Source organism: Melanostigma gelatinosum (genome assembly GCF_949748355.1).
Source record: "Melanostigma gelatinosum genome assembly, chromosome: 23".
NCBI classification, from domain to species: domain Eukaryota; kingdom Metazoa; phylum Chordata; class Actinopteri; order Perciformes; family Zoarcidae; genus Melanostigma; species Melanostigma gelatinosum.
Window position 1 is genome coordinate 6,603,819 of NC_136656.1, and position 14,810 is coordinate 6,618,628.

At 46.4% G+C, this 14,810-nt stretch overlaps 2 protein-coding genes across 2 annotated transcripts; one reads left to right on the forward strand and one right to left on the reverse strand.

Moving 5' to 3' along the window:
- The first annotated feature begins 1,209 nt into the window (after positions 1-1,209).
- On the forward strand, positions 1,210-3,406 carry LOC306796215 (olfactory receptor 2AT4). The gene is made up of 2 exons (XM_079295042.1): positions 1,210-2,234; positions 3,318-3,406. The coding sequence occupies exons 1-2, from the start codon at positions 1,297-1,299 to the stop codon at positions 3,322-3,324; spliced, it is 945 nt and encodes a 314-aa protein (XP_079151168.1). The 5' UTR covers positions 1,210-1,296; the 3' UTR covers positions 3,325-3,406.
- A 1,377-nt stretch (positions 3,407-4,783) lies between these two features.
- On the reverse strand, positions 4,784-14,620 carry acadvl (acyl-CoA dehydrogenase very long chain). Its single transcript, XM_079295541.1, has 21 exons — positions 14,546-14,620; positions 14,244-14,323; positions 14,068-14,137; positions 11,472-11,543; positions 11,096-11,168; positions 10,925-10,989; positions 10,677-10,811; positions 10,431-10,575; positions 10,050-10,179; positions 9,782-9,907; positions 9,486-9,684; positions 8,900-9,004; positions 8,668-8,754; positions 8,325-8,387; positions 7,651-7,752; positions 7,274-7,371; positions 6,822-6,894; positions 6,606-6,678; positions 6,345-6,417; positions 6,113-6,188; positions 4,784-5,994 (listed from the first exon to the last, which is right to left on the reverse strand). The coding sequence occupies exons 2-21, from the start codon at positions 14,315-14,317 to the stop codon at positions 5,857-5,859; spliced, it is 1,977 nt and encodes a 658-aa protein (XP_079151667.1). The 5' UTR covers positions 14,318-14,323; positions 14,546-14,620; the 3' UTR covers positions 4,784-5,856.
- Positions 14,621-14,810: the final 190 nt, after the last annotated feature.

Below are 14,810 nucleotides of genomic sequence, written 5' to 3' on the forward strand. Positions count from 1 at the left end.
TTCCACTTGGTTCAAAGTTGTTTCAGAAATCCCGCAGCTCCGTCAAAGCCAGAATAGGTTTCGCGGTCGGATGCAGGCCGAGCAGACTCCTCTGGGCTCGTCACTGCGCTGCACACGGCACTAATGCTTAATCGAGTGAAAATTCGGGTTTACAGTGGGGGCCACATCAGCATCACGGTCGCCCTCAAAGGGCCGGTTGTAAATGTAAGACTGTGTAAATGTAACTACTCCTAACATATTGGTAAATAACTGTCTCTGCATTTGATTATTGTTTTTTTCAAGTGTAAAAAGATTGTACATGCAGTTATATTGATGTAAAATATATTAAAGCACATTTCTGTTATAACTTAAATCCTTTTAATTGAGGGGTAAGCAGCCAAAGAGCTGCTTCTATGACTGTGTGTTTAAGTATCTCATCATTTCGACTTTCTATCTCATAATTATGACAATGGGGATATTTGTATTATCAAGTCTAACTTTTAATTTCACGGTTCAGTCAAATTCGACACATTCCTGGCCAATAAAGCTGATTCTGATTCTGATTCTGATACGGGACTGAAGCTGAGGACTCACCACGCCATGCTAGCGACCCTGTGAGGCTGCGGAGATTATTACACAGGTGAAAAATATAGTTTGGCCTGACAGTGGCTCGGGTACATTACCAAACCGGTTCAGGCTCAGGTGTCCAAAGGGGTCTGGCAGGGATAGCCCCAGGGCCCGGCTCCTGTCACAGGCCCATGGACGCCCAAAGAAAATCCCACACAGGTGGTTTTGATTAGGTGTCGGTGTGCGCACACACACTGATGTCTCCCTCTGCTGCCGGCTTTGATGCAGGACAAGTGACCGCTTTACAATTAGTACTGTGAGAAGGAGTCCTGGCACCATAATTAATCAAAGCAATTTGATATAACCTGAGCATGTTCTCTTGATTCTCAATCAATTCTGCATGCAACCCAGTAGGCCTCTGATTGGCCAGCTGTTCCTACTCACACCAGAAGGGGGCAGCATAGTACAACACATAACATCTGTCTGTTATCCTGTCACTGCTCTGTGGGAAGGTGAAGTGAAGTGTAAATTAAGAGAGAGAGAGAGAGCGAGAGAGAGAGAGAGCGAGAGAGAGGGAGAGAGAGAGAGAGAGATTGATCCGATTGAGTCAGTCTTCAGTGAGACAGCAGTGAGAGTGGATCATGCGGCGGACAATATCTTTATCCCATCAACTCCACTGGCAAATATCATCTTCATCATCATCATCATCATCATCATCCTATAGATCCAACCGATCCCAGTTGAGGAATAATGTCAGCAAACAACACCACTGGGTCAACACAGGTGGGCGACTATACCTGCGTGCGCTTTTACGTGTCCACCGTGTCCTTCTCGGTGCTGCTCTTTTTCAACCTCGTCATCAACTGGACCATAGTGCGCGTGGAGCGGCTCCGGAGTCACGCCCGCTTCGTGCTGGTGTTCCACCTGCTGGTGTCCGCCCTGGTTCACCTGGGGATGAGCAGCGTCTTCTACTACCAGATCCACCTGGACGCGCGGCCGGTCCGCTCCGCGTGCCTCGCCATGATCACCGTTTTGATCAGCAGCGCCTCCAACATCCTGCTGACGCTCACGGCGATGGCTTTGGACCGCTACTGCGCGGTGTGCCACCCGATGCGCTACAGCTCCGCCTGCGCTTCGGGCCGCTGGCCCTGGCTGCTGGGCGCGCTCACCTGGCTCGTGGCTTTGGGGATCCCCCTCAGTCTGCTCCTGCAGCCGGACTCCCGGGCCTATAACGGGGCGTGCGGCCGGGATCAGCTGAGGAAAGGCCAGCTGCAGAAGGTGCTGTTCATAGGTCTGTGCACGCTGCTCATCCTGTACAGCTACGTGCGGATACTGGTGGAGGGGCGGCGGTTGGGGGTGGTGAACCGGCGCAACCGGGCCGGGTGCAGGACGATCGCGCTGCACGGGAGCCAGCTGGCGGTTTACATCCTCCCCAACTTTGTGAACTTCGTGCTGACGGTGATGATCAACCGGAGGCTCATCCAGCCGGAGACCAAAGAGCTGTCGGCCGTGGTTATCTTTGCTTTCTTCAGCCTGGCGCAGTGCATTGCGCCGGTTGTTTACGTTTTGCGTAAAGAGGAACTTCTGGAGCATTTGAGTCACAGGTTCCCCTGCTGTTCCCGATACTTGAAGAGTTTCCTCGGCTGGACTGTGCGCGCCAGTTGGCCACACACCCAACACATAACACGGTACGTCCCAGCCTCCATTAGAACGAGTCTTTACTTAAAACCAAGGTACCATTTTCTCTTTTGGCACCGTTTAATGGGAGCAACTTTTGGGTTGCCAGTCTGTGTAAAACCGCACTTGCTGGTGAGTCACTAATATATCAATTGGTGGCATTGTTAACAACTTGGCAACCCAAATTTGGCATTCTGTTTTACAATGATGAATAAAACACACAATTATGTATTAACCATTAATAACAACGTGTCAGAAAATGGTATCAAAGTGGGCTGAACGTCTGAGCACGTGCTCCTTTACAGATTCATGGGGACGTTTGCATATAGAGGAAAACATACCAGTGGAGGAAACAAATCGATTAAATTTCCACTCCTGAAGTTAACACTGTCACATGAAGTGATATGAAATGACAGTACAGGGGAAATACCTAAATTCCAAAACGAATCGGTTTTTTTTTCTGCTCTTGCACAATAAGCAATAACCCACAAAAACCTAGATGATGGGGTGAAGCAGAGCAATGTATCACTCTCCTCTTGTGCCCGCTTTATTCAATTTGAATGTTTGACCTGAATGTCGGTTAACCAGAACACACATTCACACACAGGTCATAGGCAGTTTTTGGGCAAATATGCTCATTGGCACCTGTAACTGTGGTCTCATAACAGACGTAAGAGTTTTACCAAACAAAGTAAATACACACAGGCTCCTAAAAGATCTGCTGCTTTCATTGTTTATCTTAACGAAAACACTTAACATTCAAATATCAAATCCAAGTCCAGATACTTAAGTAAAGTGTGAATTCAACAGCAAAAAAATAAGTAAAATCTCTTTGAAGAAGGTGATTAATGACAAGATAAGGTCACTTGATTGAAAGAACGTTGTGTAAGTAAGTGGTTAAATATCACTATGACTACTGCTACTATGACAAATTAAATTGGGCATTTCTTGCACGATACGAGGATGATTTCATAGTCAGAATATTTCCCTTGTAAGTGTTGTACATTTCCCCACAACACCACAGAAAGGGGGCACATGAGCTCATTATAGGGCTCATTCAGGTTCTTTTTTTTTACTCTCTTTTTCCCCCTCAGGGAGTGAACACCGACAGCACAGACGATCACCTCCCTACACGTCTCACAAGTCCCAGAGGAGGAGGAAACGAGGCCGTTGTCGGGTCAGGAGTTCCTCACATGACTGAGACTCATGTCAAGGAGGTACAGACTTTGCTTGATGGGGGAAAAAGTAGTTCCAGGATCCTGACCGCCACTTCAGGAACATTTGGATAAGTGGCTCAGCTCGGACCGGAAAGGAATGAAAGGTACCGCCTTGGACACGATAATCCTGTATAAGGTTTCTTCTGCACCAGAGGAGGCTAAGATCTGATCTTGCATCATTGTCACCACAAGACATCAGCACGTTGCTCTATTTCTGACTTTGTATCAGTGGAGCACTCATGCTGATTCACATCGGAGTGGAAAATGTGGCCGACAGCAGAAGTCGGCATGGGTTTCACAAGAAGTGGGCAGTTTTCTTCTGGTACATTTTCCCCGAGAGAGGACACACGCGCTTCGCTTTCTCTAATTCGCTGAGAATTACATGAGAAGATCGACGGCACTCTCTATGATCTGTATGGGGACGGATGGACAACAACGTTGTTGGTTTCGAGTATCAATAAGAGGAAAATCAAGATGATCGATACCCATGAAAAATGGATCTATCTCACGAATGATGACATTCTGGGCACAGGAACGCACAGCAGTCATCTAGGTAGTTCATTTCAACACAAATAAAAACATGTATTTACCGTTAAAGGCATTTTTCACGTTTTAACACGCATGTGATTAAGTAAAAAGAATCGTGAGGAAAAAATGCCCAATGTTTGGCAAATTGTTTGGTGGTCATTCAATATTTTCAGAGGTAAACAAATGACATTTCTCTCCTCCACCTGATACAACAGCTGCTCTGAATAATAAATGACAAATATGAACATCAATATCATGGTCCGGCTCTGGTATGTATTTGATCAAAAGTGCGTTGTTGAACGGTTGCTGCTGAGCTCGTCAGTTTGGTTTTAGTCAGACGGAGAAACACTTTCTGGGGAAATTCTCAAAGCTTGAACCGCAGCGCTTGTGAGGCGCCAGCACCGCCCTCACCATCTCTCAGTCTCGCACCCAGCAGCAACACTTATCAAGTCAAAGTGCATACAAGTGAGCAGGATGGAGCTTCCTGTTAGTTCAAAAGCAGGCACAGAAAGCACCCAGCAGCTCTCTGGTGCTCTGGTCCTCTTAGGCGTTAATGCCCTGGAAGAGAGAAGTGAAAGCAATGTTGCAAGTTGTTGTGTTTAGAACAGAAACAGGAAGTCAGTTTGGCGGGAAGGTGAGTAGAGGTGCATCAAACGAGGGGTTTTTGTTATCTTTTTTTTTGCTGAGTTTCATTAATGTTTTTACAAGTTACGAAAGCTTGAACAAGGAGACACCAGAAATACATATTTAAGAATCTGGACTTTACAGAGACAAGAGTTGTGTTGAAACTATATTCAAGAGACAGGAAAACAGACGGATGAATAGATACTTTATTTATTAATCCCAACAGGTAGAACCACAAAGCTCAAAGTAGATCTGCACAAACAATGACTCCAAACAGTCCAGTCACTATCGGATAACACGAGAGGCATTCGATCACGTCGCTTATTCAAGCACGTGTTCAGTCAGAAGCTAAGCGACTTAAAAGCAGCAGTTTGTCACTGTACGAGTTACAAAAAGGAAAGAATGTGCAGATCTAGTTCAAGTTTTCTGGTGGCTTTGACAGCAGGTTAAAACAAGAAATGACTTCCTTAAAGTACCAGCTATGTAGACTAACAGTTAATATCTTATAATTACAGTTAATGATGCCCGATTATTAACTTAAGTCACAACAGGAAGAGCATCTGCAGACCGGTTTCTAAGGCAAAAGGTTTTTGCTTCTGAACGTTTCTGTGATGAGCACTGAGTGAGATAAATTCACATGCAGAAAGGCATTTTAATACCCCACACTATTATATATACATCAACATGTGAACACAATTCAGACACGGGTAGACGTCAAACTGTCGTTTGAGATACCGGTGTGCATCAATGGAAAAAAGCTAAAAACGGATTCATTCCTCTGTTAACTGGCCTCTTGATCTCAAAGCTGCATTTATTTTCCCACGAACGGACAACATAACGGGTTAAATGGTGAGATCAGATACAGTCATGAAGGCTGAGACACAAAGTAGATGCTGTGTGTAAAAGCTCCATGCACACACACACACCGGATACATTCAATCATCAGCTGTTCCAGATACACGTGGTCATTTGTGAAAATACAGCTTTTTCTGTCATGTTGATTCATTCTCATTTCATATAGATTCAAAATTCCAGCCCAAACTCTGGCCGCCTCGAGTCGGCAATAAATAAATAAGTGACAGAAAACCTGGTTCACAAAGACGCCTGAATTTGATGACAACCGCGATACGAGGACGCCGGTGTGTGTGTGATGGAGCGGTTATGGCGATAACAACGTCTTAAAGAGAACTTGGCCTACAGGAGCCTGAACGTGGCTAGAGATACGAGTGAAGAAGAAGCAAACGGAAGCGTACTGGGGGTGCGTTTAGAAGCCCAGAGGGTGAGGAGCCACCACTCCCCCGTTCTCCACCACGGCAGCAGAGATGGCCCTCAGGTTCCTGAAGAGATGTCTGGACTCACCGGAACTCAGGCTCTTGGTGTTCCTCATGATCCTCTCGTGGGCCTGAGGGACGGCGGAGCGGTAAATGAAATTGTTTTAGAGTTGCTCGATTAAAAAAGGTACAGCCTCCTCATATGAGACATGTCTGTCAGTGTCTCTGGCGTTGACTGTAGGATCTTACCTCCACACACCAGGTCTCACACAGCATCTTCTCATGCAGAGCTGAGGCACTGCCCTGACTCAGAGAGCGTGAAGCTCTGCAGGAGAGAGGGAAATAAAAACACGCAGAAGAAATGTTAGTTTAGACCACAGAGAAGCTGCGTGGGAGTGTGAAACAAGAGAGAGTGAAACTGGGACAGAGAAAGACGGAGACAGAGTTTGATAATTATGTTCTCGTTTTAATGTTTGCATACCTGGACAGGACCACCACCATGGCGTACAGGTCGATGGCACAGTCCGCCACTCTGCTCAGGACAAATTGTTCATCTGCAACAGAACGAGTCGAGTTAGAGATCGAGATGGTTTGTTTCGAGGAGAAGCATTCCCAACGTCTGAAATGATGCCAAACCTGCACCAGTTGGGGATTTTTTTTTCTTCTTTCTACTGAACACCCACAGGGTTTCCCCTCACAAACACACACACACACACACACACACACACACACACAAACACACCAATGATCTTCTTTCCGTGTTTGATCAGCAGCTCCTCTGTGATCGCTCCAAACTCTTCGATGGCCTTAGTGGTCTAGAAATAAAACGTAAATCAATCAAAAAAGAATCAAAAAGGTAACAAAGCAGAAAAGCCCCCCCCCCCCCCCCGTCATATCATGAGCAAATCATAACTCTTACAATAGAAATGATATCGCACACAAGACAAGTTCAACGCACCAGTTCTCCGCTGTGGGCCAGCTCAGGATGTACGGTTCCCCGCAGCGTCAGACCTGTGCTCAGACCGGCCTTCCTACAAACGACAGAAGAAGAAGGCCGTGCTCTACATACAAGCAGAAGAATGTCACAACATTGGAGGAGTTGAAGCCAGAATAAACAGCACAGCTTCTCCTACCACAACACTTGGGCATTGTGCAAACACACGGTTTAAAACTGTCTTATGTAAACATCTGTCTTATGTAATATTTTATTTTCGTGTGTGTGTGTGTAGTAACGCCCTAACGCAAGGAATCCAAATTTCACTTCACAGGTCCTTGAAGGCAGACTCGAATCAATAAATTGCATCATGTGTTGTGCATCGCAGGGGAAGTCCCCGTCTCCCACCGCTGAGGCGCTTTAGCACTTCCTGTCCCCCCTGACCGGAGGGGACAGAGTGAGAAGTGAGACCAAACCTTTTGGCTCTCTTGGTGAGTTCCCCAGCGAGCAACCCGGCGTTGCCGATGGGGTTCTTCAGGGCCTTCTGTAAGCTCTTCAACTGGTTGCCAGCGTTCTGGAGGGGACAGACGTGGTTCATCAGTGTCTGTTGCTTAAAGTGCCCGAAAACCTTTTTTCTTTATCAGCTTAAAAAGGGATTCAAACCCGCAGATCCTTGGTGTAAAACAAGAAAAAGGAAGTTGCTTCATGATCACCGGTTGGTAAACCCACAAGACTCCACGACCAGAAGCAGGCAGAAATCACTTCCTCTCTACAGAACCGCTGTGATTTTCCCACAAACACATCGTCGGATCACAAAGTCTGAGAAAGAAACGGCAAAGACGTTTGAATTCACCTGGAAGCCGTTGAGTGCCACGAAGAGCCTCAGGATGTCGTTGGTGCCCTCGAAGATCCGGAAGATTCTCAGATCCCTCATCACTCTCTCCACTCCAGCTTCCTGAGGAGGCGGATTCACAAAGATGATGATTCGATTTGCATATTCAGCAACCGGCACGAGGCATAAGCTGTTATTTATCATAACCCGCGTAGAGATGACAGTTTGCTGTCAGCTTCTCTCACAAGTTAAAATTAGGTAGCGAAAAACAACAAACAGGAACAGAGACCATCTATATTCATCTCTGTGTTTTGAACTGGGCATGTGCAAGACACCGCTGACAGCAGCTACGGTTCAGGAACTATTCAGAGCCCGGTTCAGTTGTTAACTTTCTAAAATGGCTCCTGGGTTCTTGGAGAAGTTGCTGGAGTGATAACGGGCTTCTGAACCCAGAAGAGGGACAGTTTGGTGCCAGGGAGGAAGTCCTTTAAAGACCCAAGTCAAGTTTCTAAGTTCAAGAAGCAGCTTTTTAGGAATTCTAAGCATATGGTCGCATCTGTTTTCTTCGACAGGCTATCAAATGCTAAAACTCAACAACTTGGAAAACAAAGCGATGAAACCATCAGAATGTGCATTTGTCCCGTGCAGCTTCTCTGTGGCGTTTGAATGAAACAGGACGTGGAGCGAGCACTCACCTTCATGTAACCCATGCCACCCATGACCTGAATGCACTCGTCGGTCACGGTCCACGCTGCCTCCTGCGACGAGTCAAACAAACAAAAACAACAAAAGCACAATCGCAGACCATCTTAAATCAGGAAACAAGCAAAGACGCAACTAATTCCTCTTTCTACCACTCACAGGAAGCGGAACATCAGAAGTATTTTTAAAAAGAGGTGCTGTGTTCCCCCAGAGCACTGATGAGTGTACCAAGTTAACAGTTACAATAAATAAAAAGTAGACGCAAAATAATGCAAACACTCAATTATAGGAACTATGAGCTCCTCCGGTATTCATGTTCCGCCACTGAGATCTTACGGAGGCAAAGATCTTGCTGATGGCCGCTTCTATCTGGAACTCCTTGGCTCCGCTGTCCATGTTGCCGCTGATCATGTAGGCCATCGCCTGCAAAGAAGACACGGAAGTAGGACGTCAAGCATGAACTTGTTCAGCGCCAATACACGACGGCGCAAAAGTGGTTTAATTTGTGGAGAATCTTTGCTCAAAACGTAAAACCAGCTGTGATGAATGTTAATCCCACTCGACCGACCTCAGTGACGTACTGCAGCATGGTCATGCGAGCCACCTTCTCCTGGATGACTCCATAGTTGTGGATCTTGCTCCCAAACTGGGTTCTGTTGGCTGCGTGATCCACCTGATGGAGAGAGGACAATGGCGACACGCCTTTCATTACATCGCAAGGAGGATGTTCGGCGAGCGATCTTGTGGCGGAGAGAACCCTAACTGGCGGCGCCGAGGCTGTTGCTCAGCGTGACGACACAGCTGCTGTGGTCGCAAAAAAGACAACGCCAAAAGGTCTGACAGTGAACAAGTGAAGAGAAAGTTATGTGTGAACAAGTGAAGAGGTGTGACCTTTATGCCCGCATGCAAACACACACATTGCATTTCTCTAAACGTTGTGACCAGAGCACGTTTTGAACCTTCAGCGCCTGTAACCTCAGCAGGAAATTGCTCATCAGAAACAGGCCGCGCTGAACTAAAAGAAGGGAAATTTCCTACAGAACCCACAACAGAGTAAGCGCACGATCGAAAGAGGGGGCGGAGCAACGCGGTTACAGAGCAATGCGGTCGATGGGAGAGAAGCGCTCATCCTGTTGCCGTCTGGGTTCACTCACGGCTTTGTTGATGACGCCCTTCATGGTGCCGGAGAGGGCGGCCGCCATGCCGAAGCGCCCGTTGTTCAGGATGTTCATGGCCACCTTGAAGCCCTCGCCCAACTCGCCCAGCAGGCAGTCGGCTGGCACGCGGACATTATCAAAGTAGACCTCGGCTGTGTTGGACGCCTTGATGCCCATTTTCTTCTCTGGAGGGCCACTGTGATAAAGAATATATATATGTATATGTATCATGAGCCCAAAAAGTGACATGAATCCAGTGATGAACAAACAATCTAAAGAAAAGATGTGCTCACCTAGTCACTCCTCCAAAGCTCCTCTCCACCACGAAGGCAGAGATCTTGTCCTTCATCTCCCCGGTCTTTGGGTCCTTCATGGGCGTCTTGGCGAACACGGTGAAGATCTCAGCAAGACCTCCATTGCTGACAAGAAATGGAAAAAAAAGGGGTGGGGGGGGATCAGATTAGGGAAAGACACAATCAACTTTGAGCCATCCCGTTGAGTTACTTGTACAACGCTGCCCCCTTGTGGTGAAAAGAACGGTGATGTACGCCGTGTCCTCACCTGATCCAGATCTTGCTCCCACTGAGCGTGAAGTACTGTCCGCAGGGGGACTGGACAGCCGTGGTCTTGATGGAGGCGGCGTCGGAGCCGCTGGCTGGTTCGGTGAGGCAGAAGGCCGCTATAGTCTCGCCTGGAAGGTCACACACACACACACACACACAAACACAAACAACGGAAATGATTAAGCAGCTCTACATTCGTCATCAGAATATGTTCCTTCTCGATGTAATACGCGAGTATGAAACAAAAGATGCCGGAGTGTGTGCACTACGCCTCCTGGTGTGGCCGTGTTTTGAAATCCAACGTAGTCGTACACGGTTTCGGTCTTTTCATGGGGTTTGTCATGAAAAATACAGAAGGAGAATGTAACGAGTGGCGTACCCGTGGCGAGCTTCGGCAGGTACTTCTCCTTCTGGGCTGGATTCCCAAAGAGCAGAATTCCCTTGAAGCCGATGGACTGGTGGGCGCCCAGAGTGATGCCGACGCCGAGGTCATAGGTGCCGACGATCTCGACCAGCCGGGCGTACTGCAACATCGAGTTCGCCGCGTCAGACGCACTGCACTTGCCTGTTTAGCTCGACACAATGATGTCGTGAAACAACCATGAACGCAGTCGAGCAGACGCACCTGTGTGTTGGAGAGGCCGAGGCCGCCCAGGTCGACCGGCACCTGCAGGCCGAAGGCCCCCATCTCCTTCAGGCCCTCCATGGTCTGATCTTCCACCTTCTCCAGGGCATCGTTCTTGGCCGCGTCGTTCACCTCCTGCTCGCAGGAAGCAGAAACACACAGGGTGAGGGGCCGAGCAGAAAAAGGTTGATGTAAAAGAAGTCGTGAAGAAGTTTCAAAATTCATCCGACGACATTCTTTGAAATTACCAGGAAGAATTTGTTGACGGGCCCCACGAGCTCTCGGAGAAACTGCTCCTGCTCTTCATTCATGACTGCGGCAGACACACAAAACTTATTGTACTTCTAAAAACTTCTTTTTTGTTCATGAAACACTGACATCGTTTCAAAAAGATATGAACATAACCTCCTCAAATGTACCTGAGGGGTAGGGGAACACCTGGGCAGTCGCGATCTGCCCCTTGAAAATGTTGACGGCGTACGATTTGGATTCCTGCGGAAAGTTACGTCATTATTACTGAAATAAACATTTTGGTAATTCATTTTGACACTTTGGATGTGTTGAGACATCCATGACTGCGTGCGTTTAAACCTAAACACGGTGCAATTCCTAAAAAAAACATCCTTCATAGCGCTAGAAGAGGTCAAAAAACTACACAGGGTACCCTTAATTCTTAAGACGTATTCACAAGTTGATGTAAACCAACCATGGCGAATCAGGTTGTTTTGTTTAAAAACAATAACACTATCACGAATAAAACAATTCTATAATAATAGGAACTGAGAATTAACATACAGCAGCAACCGTCGTATTTTTCACTTTAGTGGCAGTCTCACTGCCGACTGCTGCCTCCTTCTCCACCGCCGCCTGAAGAGAGAGAGAGCAGAACAGTTCATCAATTCAGTAAAAAATTAAAAAAGGTGAGGAATCGTTAACTGTTAACAACAAAAAGATGCGATTGTAAGGCAGTGTGCCGTGAAGCTTTGTTAATACATTCAGTGGTTAGAATCCAGTGCTATGAGACAAAGAAAACATGAATTAAAGTTATTTTTTCTCCATTTCCAGCCAGAGCACCAGCTGATCTCAAGCACTAAGTGGGTGAGAGGTGATCCTAAGACAGCTTAGTCCCCGAGCAGCAGCTGTACTCTGCATTTAGTCTTTCAAATGGAAAACAATGGCAGTTGTACGTCGTTGAGTTTTTGAACGAGACACTTTTGTTTCTGAATTTGTGATATACTTGTTCTCATTGAAAATAACTTTTTCCATGTCGGCTGTCAGTTGACTGAATTCTATTTTGGCTCATACATACCATGTCGACCGGGAGTCATGACCCAGCTGATAAGCTGATAAAAAACATTATTTATAATTAGTGGTGTCACGGATCACGGATCGATCCGTGATCCGTTCGGATCACCCCTCACGGTTCGGATCACTCGTGAACCGCGGATCAATCGAGCATTTTCTTTTTTTTTACAGTGTAATCATCATAGTGTGTAATAAAGTTCTACTGCTGCTGTTCCTTTTCAAGTAACAAGTCCCCGAATATCAATGCAGAGGGTCAGTGAACAGATATAAAGCAGTGGTGTGTTCACGTGAACGGAGCAGCTTAGAAGCATTTAACGGTGACGTCATGGTGAGGGGAGGAACATCAGAAGCCGCGGCGTCATTTAAATCGCAAGTTTGGGAACATTTTGTCTTCCCTGTATAATGACGGGATGAGGGTGGTGGACAAATCGTTACGGTATGTCGGCGTTATTTAAAGAGAACGACACACGACAATGGCAAAACATCGGCATGTCCACACATATGAAGAGACACCATCCCGTCTGTCAGCGACGGGGACACTCCGGTGTAGAAAACAAACACAGACACACACACCTGGGGCAAACACAGACACACACACCTGGGGCAGGTGCTGTAGACACGCCCCCTCTGTGAGAGTCACACAGACACACACCTGGGGCAGGTGCTGTAGACACGCCCTCTCTGTGAGAGTCACACAGACACACACCTGGGGCAGGTGCTGTAGACACGCCCCCTCTGTGAGAGTCACACAGACACACACCTGGGGCAGGTGCTGTAGACACGCCCCCTCTGTGAGAGTCACACAGACACACACCTGGGGCAGGTGCTGACAGAAGTGTCAGAGTGAAGCTAGACAGGCCCAATAATATTCCAGTCACCACAGAAAGGTCGCCCCTCTCCCCAGACAATGGAGATATTCTCATCTTTTTGAAAATAATGTCACAGTAATGTAACATTATTGTGTATTTGAATGACCTGACAGGAAGTAAACACAGACCCAAGTTGTTGCTGAGCAGTTCAGTTCAGTGTAAACAGTGGAAGCTAGCCCACTGGCTGTTTCTTTCTTTCAGTATTGATCAAAGGACGAGGATATCAACATAACTCATGTTGCACTTAAACTTAACAGAATTCTTGAATGTATTCTTTTTATTTATTTATTTCATTTTGTTTCAAATTGGACATCTTCAATATTTTTGTTTTCATGTAAGACTATCGCCCAAAGTTCGTTGCTTTAAGTGTTCTTGAAGTTCTTTAATAAATGGAAAGCAAAGTTATGTTTGTTTCCTCCCCTTTTCTTTGTTGATCCGAAAAATTATCCGAACCGTGACTCCTGAACCGTGATCCGAACCGAACCGTGAGGTTTGTGATCCGTGACACCCCTATTTATAATGGTGAACGGAAATACTAAACAAAAATATGAGTTATGTTATATAGGAGTTTGGTTATACGGACGTTTTGGATTGATACTTTAGATACAAGTCAGCCGATGGGCCTCAATGAGGATTTTTAAATGAGTGTTATGTAATCCAAGTTATTTAATGTAGAATTTGGGAGCTGTGTTTTGTGACGGCCCCTCCCTGATACGCCTTCATAGCCCCTTTGTTCTATTCTTGGTCAATTCTTGTTTTGCGACGTTCTCTGCATAGATTTTAAGTGTGCGGATATCTATTCTACCAGTTACACGGATATTTAAAATGTAAACGAATACTGTAAATGTAACTCCTGAAGATCAAACGGGGACAAATCTTCAACTGCTACGCAAAGTAATAAGAGCATTTTGTGACATAATTGCCCACTGTGGGTATGCAGCAGTGAACATGGTCTGAACCCTGTCTGGACAGCAGAGTCACCCACATCCACGGTGTCACCTTTACGAGTCACGTGACCAGTGAACTTTCCCCCACTTCCAGCAGGAGGGGGGGGGGGGGGGATGCCGACGTTATGTCAGCCATCCACAACAAGGACAATATACACACACTCGAATCCATCCTAAAACACACTGCATGTAACACACACATCTGACAAATCGTGGGTATGAATATGTTTTACAATGTTAGGCCTATATGTCCCTGTAGTGTTTCCGTACCTCCGCAGCCCGGCTCGCGTAGAGACGGTTGTGTTGTACCGCAATGACGGCCCCGGCATGTCGCTGACCTCTGCAGAACAAAATAAGACAAATAAAGGTTAAGTGGATTTAACTTGCAATACTTCGTCCAGAGACGATTTGTTCAATAATAGCTTCAAAACGTTAGCTTTACGTACCCAGACAGCACGGGAGGAATCCTGAGAATGGAGCCGCACAGCGCGGAGGACCGGCTCACTTTACGAAGCAGCATAGTGTTCTTTTGTTTAACGCACAACACAAATTAACAATTGTACAACGTTAACAACGTTTAAATGAACAAACGGATTGGCAAACGTAGACAGAAACAAGTGAGAGCGACGCTAAGCTTGCCGTTACGTCACGACGTTGGTTTGATATGCAACTTGTCCAGTTTTGACGAAAAGCATTAAACAAAATGATTGTATTCTTTCCACAAAATAACAAAATCGATATTACACACCGATAAACGTTGGTGTCGATAAGTCCGTCCAGTAACTGACTGTTCCGCCAAATGACACAATGTATCACGTCTCGCCGGAACTTGTCTAGCCGCGGTGCTTCCTGGGATATGTCGTTTTATGATACGTAACGCCTGTTTACCTAGTCAGTTTGTATGCATAGAAAAGTGTGTTTGTGAAACAGGTGTGACAGAGAAACCGCAAACATTACAGACTCACTGATTAATTACAATGTAATAAAACAGTATATTCAGTTAAAATAAGGAA